General features: G+C 43.9%; 1 protein-coding gene across 1 annotated transcript; it reads right to left on the bottom strand.

Moving 5' to 3' along the window:
- Nucleotides 1-5,394: 5,394 nt before the first annotated feature.
- On the bottom strand, nt 5,395-6,555 carry pou3f2b (POU class 3 homeobox 2b). Its single transcript, XM_072279458.1, has one exon. It carries the CDS (start codon nt 6,544-6,546, stop codon nt 5,395-5,397), a length of 1,152 nt encoding a protein of 383 aa, XP_072135559.1. The 5' UTR covers nt 6,547-6,555.
- Between the last annotated feature and the right edge of the window lie 1,402 nt (nt 6,556-7,957).

Raw genomic sequence — 7,957 nt, 5'->3', positions numbered from 1 at the left:
TGTGTGCGCGTGCGCTTACACAATTATCATGTCATATGAGCAATGCATTTCAACTTTCAAAGTATCTGTACGTATTTAAATAAGTAGGTGTCTGACAGTTGTAAGCATCTTAATAGTATGAATAACCTTTGCTTTCAAATTTATTCTTAATCGGAAGTTCACCCGCTAACCCACCCCTCCACACCTCCAAATACCACTGCTTTATCATTTCCTGTCAGCGTCACCTATTTACAGACACTCCTATGACTATCGTTAATTTATGGACATACAATCAATCCATGTATATAAGCTATCTTATTTATTTAAATTTATTGTGGTTTTTTAATCTTATCTTAGATTTTGTGCTGCATCGAATCTGGAGTAACAATTATTTTTTCTTCTTTACACTTGTGTACTGGAAATAACATTAAACAATATTAATCTTGAATTTAGATGGGTAGATCTGAAGGCATCGCTCGTCAGCGCTTTGAGTTAATGATCATACTCAGTTATTTTTAGGACCCCTACGTAACAGCTTCATTCAATTGCGCAGAATGTGTCGCTGTCATCCTAGAACTATGCCCAGGATTCACATCAATGTCTCTTTACAATTCTGTCCCCTTCTTTTAGCCGAGTTGGTGGGTACAAACGCTTGCACTTGTGGGGATGTCAGCGCCGCTGCTTCGTGCGTTTGCACAAATCAGCATTTACTACAGCAGTCCTGAATCAGTTTTGTATAGTTGTGGAAAGTAGAGCATATACGCACCCCCGTGACTAACCGGGGGCAAATGCATTGTTAAACCCAGAAAGATGGAAATCCAGAGTAACACCCGTAAAATGCTGGACGTACCGTTGAGTTCCTCCAACATTTTGTGAACTGGTTTTTGTATCCTCGAATGAAACGAGCTCGTTAGTCACACAACCAACAATGTCCCAATATAGAGTTCAAATTAAGAGACCCACGCGTTTTAATTTGAGTGATTTCATTCAATGGTTCGAATTTATCTCCCCTGAATCCTTGGATTATCCTGTGAGTTGTGTTAAAAACAAGCCGTTAGAATATTTAACAGCGGGGCTGAAAGTGGTTGGGAGGACAGATTCAACAGACCGAGTTATTTATTTATGGACAGAACATGTCCAGTAAGTAAATAAGTAACTCGCATTTGTGAACACGAGGCGAGTTCCAAACCAGCACACGTCAGCTCCAGCAGCAACATGTTATATATCTAAAATAAAAGTACCACAAAAAATGCCCGTAAGAAACCGAATCTCAGGGTTACATATGGTGACATATATGTATTTTGATAATAAATTTACTTTGAACTGGACAAGATAAAATACATAGACCTGCATTTAAAAATATATAACCATTGCAGTTTTATCAAACTGAATTTTGGAATATCACTGTGTACTAGTAAATTATTATTCCAGACATCCTCAAACTACAAATTTCTGAAGTTCTGACACTGCGTGGTCCGTGTCCTTGCTATTGGCCATGTTTCCAATAACAAATTCCCTCTGCCCGATGCAAAATTCCACCCCTGCCTCCCCCTTACCTCTTCCATCCCCACCCATCCACCCGCAACTAAATGGCCTGGAAACGCCGTAAACTTTCGGTCAGAATAGGCCTGGCCTCAAATTTCACCCCATACCCCTACTCTCGAGGACGTAATTTACATCAAAGTAAAATGAATGTGTTTGAGAATCGCGCATGGCCATTCTACCGTACACCTACTACAGAACATAGTTTATGTACATCACAAGACAGCGCAAATATTGTAGTGTAATAACTGTACTGAATTATACTAAAGCGTCTCCTTTCAATCTGTGCTTGAAGTCTAAAGCCCAACCGTTTCTTTCTTTGACTAGTTTTAGTGTTCTGGGATTGTCACTGTGGTAAATTAAATTGCGAAATTGTTAAAAATCTGGGGTTCAGTGGGGTAGAGTGATTTGAAGCATAGTATTTCCAAACAGTCCGTACAGGCAAATTACCAGATCTTAATTTGATAATTCATTTTAAGAGTGAAATTACACCCGTAACTTAGATCTAGCAGCTAACCATTTACTCTGGCTTTTTGGTTACACGGCTTCATTTCACTTGTTGGTGCGAAACTAATTTACAGGAGGATACAATATCAGACAAAACAATTGAAGAAAATTCGGCGAAAGAGGGAACATGCATTATTTTCTATAGACTGGACAACTTTCAAGTAACCATTGCGTTTAACGCTGAGGGTAATCCAGAAACGCTGAGTGTGCAAGCTTAAATTTAGTATAATCAGATAAAAGCAATTTACTAAATGCTGGTATTATTTGATTATTAGTTGTTATTGTTTACGTATTTACATATTGTGTAGTTACTTCAACACAATAGATTTCGAGTCTAAAAACAATACAACTACGGGACCTCAACAGAAAGTATTTAACGCGTCTCTACGCTATTCGTTTAAACATATTCATTTTACTAATATAGTTACGACTTTCCTAAAGTTTGGAACAGGATTCGGTATATAACGAAATAATATTCAGGGTTAAAAGATGTAATAGTTTCCCTCGCGATTATCTATTTACTTTTTCCAAATAATCGGTGTATAGGATATTTACTTTCCGTATTAAGGAAACGCATGATAAATTCGCGACGGGTGTAAATAAATGCTCTCGCTACAAAACCAGCAACCGAGTAAACGACGGCAGGTGAAACTGAACGGTTCTGGAAGAAAGCGGCTCGGTGATCGCCAACCTCTATGCGGCGCTGGCCACTAGAGGGCACTCACGTCCCTTACTCAATACGCAGTGGCAACTATTGAACAATAATCCCGGATCCATACCCAACTGAAATATTTCACCCGATCAGCACGTTTATGGTCAGAAAACACTTCTTCTTTCTGTCAAATTCCTCTCTGTATTGATAAGATAATTTAGCTGAATATGTTCTGTACGCGTGTAGTATTGACCTAGCGTAGAAGTGAACTGGTCTCCCGTTGCTTTTAACACTATAAATAAAGCTGATATATCAAATATTGTAGTCAATACAAAATAAATGTTGCAAACGTTAATTGAAAATATATGTATATAATTTTTTTTAAAAATCGCCATTAGTTTTATATTTAAGAGGGGGTAACACGTGCAGAATAAACGATTGAAACTGGTCACCATAATATATTAGTTGAAATATCTTATAGCATATATAGATTGCAACATATACAAAATGTATGTATTTCACTTTCAACCATCATATATTTACTTATCTGCACCATTGTTCGTATTTATAATTAAAATTATCTGCAAGATTCACTCAAACAGGGATTAAGATTATTAATTAAATACGCCAATTCAGTAAATAAGAAAATGCTTGCTTGCGCAGTCACACGGGCAGGTGTTATAGAGTGATTTTTAAAAGATACTGTGTTTCTGCACGCACACACACAAACAATTAAATTCCAAAATCAAGATATTTTGAAGATAATGTATTTCAGGTTCTGAGTGCGCTTCACCCTCCACCCCCACTATCTATTGGGATTTTCTTTGTACAGTTGTTGCCGTGTTATAGAAGTGAATATTATATTGTTGCTGTCATCAGAATGACACTGTAGCCTATGACCGGGTTAGTGGATAAACTATGCACTCCCGCCACTCGCTTAGAAAAGAGAATTCCCCAGAAAACCACCACATTAGACTTGAAGGTTGTGCGATCGCTTGTTTTATGTAAGTAACAAAATATTACTTTAACATAAATATATAAGGGACTCTGATTTCCTTCTTTTATCTGCACAAGACACATTGAAAGGTACCAAAAACAATCTTTCAAAGAGAAAGGGGGGGGGGAGCATAACGAAAATTTTACATCCCACATATAACATCTAATCAATTAAAACTACAGAAGAAACAGTTTTCAGAACTTCTTTAAAAGAAATAAATACATTGAGGCAGGCCACGTGAAAATGATATTAAAATTCCCTGGGCAGCATTATGGAAAAATGTATACAAGGAAAAAAATCATTCAGATTATGTTTATCTTCTTCAATTCAAAAGACAAATTTATGTAACATATTTACATTGTGGTATAAGATGTGCATGATAACCGCTCTCCATAAACCTGGGAGAAAAGGTTCTAACAAAGTCTTCCACTTTCACTGCGTTTTACTAAACGAACCGACACAGAATTTAGTTCGTGTCTCAGGGTTACTTCTGTCTGTACCAACCTATCTGACCCGGTGTTCTTCTTAAATATATTTTTAAATGTTTTCTAACACCTTACTAAATTTTATTGTCTTTAGGAATCGCTATAACTGCGGTTAAATTACAATCATATCACCACATCAAAATATCTCAAATATGTACACACCTTTTCTAGAATTTTGAATGTTTGGATATGTTCTTTGTAAGAAAGCGCAATATACTGATATGTTTTAAAGGTTTTTTTGTTTCATTTTATCCGACTGGGGATTGCTTTTATGTTAAGATTGTAGACGCACATTTAATAAGTACAATGTTTTATACTGCAATATATTTTTTCGAAAAAAAATGTGGCAGGAACTACAACATTTTGACTCTGCAATTTTATTATTTCATTATAGTACAGTGCTAATTCGGAGGCGTGAAGACGCTAGCTAGCATATTTGTAATTGTCCTCTCCTATCAAATGTATTGTGTTTCTTGCCACCGGAATTAGTTTTTATTAAACATGGGGGGTAAAACTTTGAGTCGTGATCTGTAATACTTTATAGCGCCTGAAATGTATCGATTTATAGTTTATTTATTTACTTCTTTGTGTTTATGTGGATTTGTTCTGTTTGCAATTTCGCAGCTCCCAACTTCAGTTCCCGGCGAGAACTGTATCGTTTGAGCTGAGGTCCCTCTCCGCTTGACTGACACAGCCTATTCTCTGCTCACATACACTGCCTCTTGTCTTGTACAATTCAGCGCCTCGGAGAAATGTCTCCCACTCGGTCGGGATTTTCTTTGAAACAAACCCCGCAAATGGTGGCTAGTCCGGAGAGCAGTGTATTGGAATTTCCTTGCCCCTTTTAGCTTTTCGTGTAACAATCAAAACTGCAGCTCCTGTGGTCAAATCTCCCTCTGGCTTACACACACACACACACACACACACACACACACACACACACACACAACCCTCTTCTACCTGACACATTAACAATGCCAGCAGCCTTTTTCCGGGCGCCGCTCTGCTCTATCCTGGACAGTCAGTGCCTCTCCCCACAGCTTTCTAACGGTATGTATAATCAGTGCCTCTGTTATTATTTATATACTCACTCCATTTGCCCGCCAGCTCCGTCTGTATAGGTCAAAACCACATCATTAACATGTTCTACCGCAACGATAGTCCGGTGTTTTAAACTGTTCGTTTAAGAAAAGAACAAATTAAATGAACAGAGAGCGTGTGGGAGAGCGCATTCACTGTACAGAAGTCTGAACTCCGTGATGTGACGGCGGGGTGTCCCTGGACCCATATACATCCTCGGCTCCGGGGTGGGCTCCTCCAGGAGGAGTCATCCGTTTCTCTTTTTGTCTTCTGTTACAAAACCAAACCCTAACCACCTCTTTCTCCAGCTGCAGACTGTCCGCCAGAGTGGAGATCTCCTGGGCCGAGGGCTTTGGGCACTTCAAAAAATGACTTTCCAGGGCCCCCTTGACGCTCACCTCTATAGAGGTCCGCTTTTTCCTCTTCCTGCCCTGGGCAGCGATCTTGTCTATGCTGGTGGGGCTCCCGGACGACGAATCGGCCTCCTCCAGCCACTTGTTCAACAACGGTTTGAGTTTGCACATGTTTTTAAAGCTTAACTGGAGCGCCTCAAACCTGCAGATGGTAGTCTGCGAGAAGACATTGCCGTACAGCGTCCCAAGAGCGAGTCCCACGTCGGCCTGGGTAAATCCGAGCTTGATCCGCCTCTGCTTGAACTGCTTGGCGAACTGTTCCAGGTCGTCCGAGGTAGGAGTGTCCTCGTCCGAGTGCTCGTGACCCTGGTGCTGGTGCGGGTGGTGGTGGTGCGGCGGCGGGTGCTGCTGGTGGTGCTGGCTGTGGTCGCCGTGGTGGTGGTCGTCGTGGCCTTCCCTCAAGCCGTGGTGCATACCTTGAGTCGAAGCCGGGTTGATCATGCCGTTGACCGTGAAGCCCGGCTGCGAGTAGATGAGGCTCTGCCCGTTGGATGCCATGCTGGGGATGTGAGCTGAAGTTGTGTTGCCCCACGCTCCGTGGTGGTTCCCATGCTGGTGCACCATATGAGGCGGCCGGTGGTGCAAGGTGCCCCCGCTGTGGAGTTCGTCCCTCCCCGACTGCACCGCGGGTTTGATGTCTTGCTGGCCGAGCGGACTGGCCGCCACGCCGGCCGACCACGGGGATCCCTCGGCGTGCGAGAGCGCCGTTAACCATTGATGAGCATGGCTGAGAGGGTGCCCGTTGCTCTGCATATAATCGTTCTGGACCAGTTTCTGAGCATCCCTGTAGGCTGTGCCTTGTTGCATGCTCCCCGGCTCGGCGTGCACGATGGAGTTGGAGGTGAGGATGTTGCCGCTCGTAATGTAATGATTAGATGCTGTGGTCGCCATGACTCGCGAAGCCGGAATGATCTGACTTGTTAAACGAGCCGAGCCTTTGACAACTTGCATCGAGCCCGGATCTTTGGCAGCCAGCGCGAGCAGGGGGGAAAGCCGACGCTGCGCGCGCGCCGGCTCCCGGCCTCCAATTGGCTGCCTGCCTCTTGATTGATGTGAGGAACCATGGCAACCCAGGCCGGGGAAGAGCATCCCCGGCATGCGATTGGCGGCCGGGTCTGGTGGGGATTTCTTTGCCGGCTCGCTGGACCCATGCGGGCAGGGCGACCACGCGGAAGGAGGAAGCGTGGGGGTGGTGGGGGGGGGGGGAGAAAATGTTTCTGCCCCCGAAACAGGAATCACAACAAAAGCAGCAAAGTGAACAGCCGAGAGCTCCGGCGCCCGCTGCACTATCACAGCACTTGCAAGTTAAAGCCGCGTCGAACGGGGAAGGAAGCAGAGCCGGTACGGGAGCGGTGCCAAGTTGTTAACAACAGGAACACAGTCACAAGTACTGGGGGAAAAAGATCTCGAGAGCCCGCTGCCTTTTCAGAGTGGCCGCCTTGTTGCGAGAGAAAAGTATCTTCGCAAGTGGCTTCCTCGGTACGCACTTCGCTCGCCCTCGGAGCTGAGACAAACCATTGCAACTCCTCCACAAATTTCCCCACGTTGCAACAATCAGAACACTTTCCAGTAATCAGTTCTTTTACTCTATAATATCGATTTTTCACTCGCGCTTACTTGTTTAAAAAAATAGCGTTTAAGTTCTCTCATCATGTTTGTCAAGCGCGTTATGTCAGGAACGGACGATCCGGCATTTAAAACAATTCAGCTGCTGCCAGGTGGTGATGCAAACTTGCTTAATCCGGATGGTTAAACTAAAATAATAATGCAATCGAGTGCATCCTTGTTCACGCACATTAACGAGGGAGGGTGGGGAAGGGGCCGGTTCTGTTTGTAGCACTGGCCTTTCCTGCATCCGACCTCCACTCCCCCCAAAATTAAACAAGCCGGTCGGCGACTCGCATTTAGATTTCTATCGACTGTCTGAACGATTACGCGCCCCTACCTCCCTTCCTCTTCCTCGCCGCCAGAGCCAGACTGAGAAGGATCAGTCTTTCAGAGAGCGGGATGAAGTGATTACTGGATTGATGGGAATACGAGTAGCCACGGCTCTCCCCGCTCCGGCGCGATCCGCTTTGAGCGGATATCAGTGCGAGTGTGGTGAGCTGTCCCGGGGAGTCGATCCCGCCAGCCTCACGTCGCTGGTGAATAACGGAACCCACTAGAGTTTAAACCGAAACGCCGCCCAGTCCAGCGCTGAACTCAGCCCGTTTAACCGATTCAGTCCGGGACAATCTCGATGTCTCCAACCCTGATATCAAGCCCACTCTTCTGGGTTTGGAGCCTGGGGTCGCCTTCCTTG

This window comes from Mobula birostris, chromosome 2 (assembly GCF_030028105.1).
Source record: "Mobula birostris isolate sMobBir1 chromosome 2, sMobBir1.hap1, whole genome shotgun sequence".
Lineage (NCBI taxonomy): Eukaryota > Metazoa > Chordata > Chondrichthyes > Myliobatiformes > Myliobatidae > Mobula > Mobula birostris.
Note: the sequence above shows the minus strand (reverse complement) of the source record. Positions and strands in the feature narration are given on the sequence as shown.

What these genes read in the sequence shown, in the direction of transcription:
- pou3f2b (XM_072279458.1), bottom strand. Translation starts at nt 6,546, where the DNA reads ATGGCGACCACAGCATCTAATCATTACATTACGAGCGGCAACATCCTC.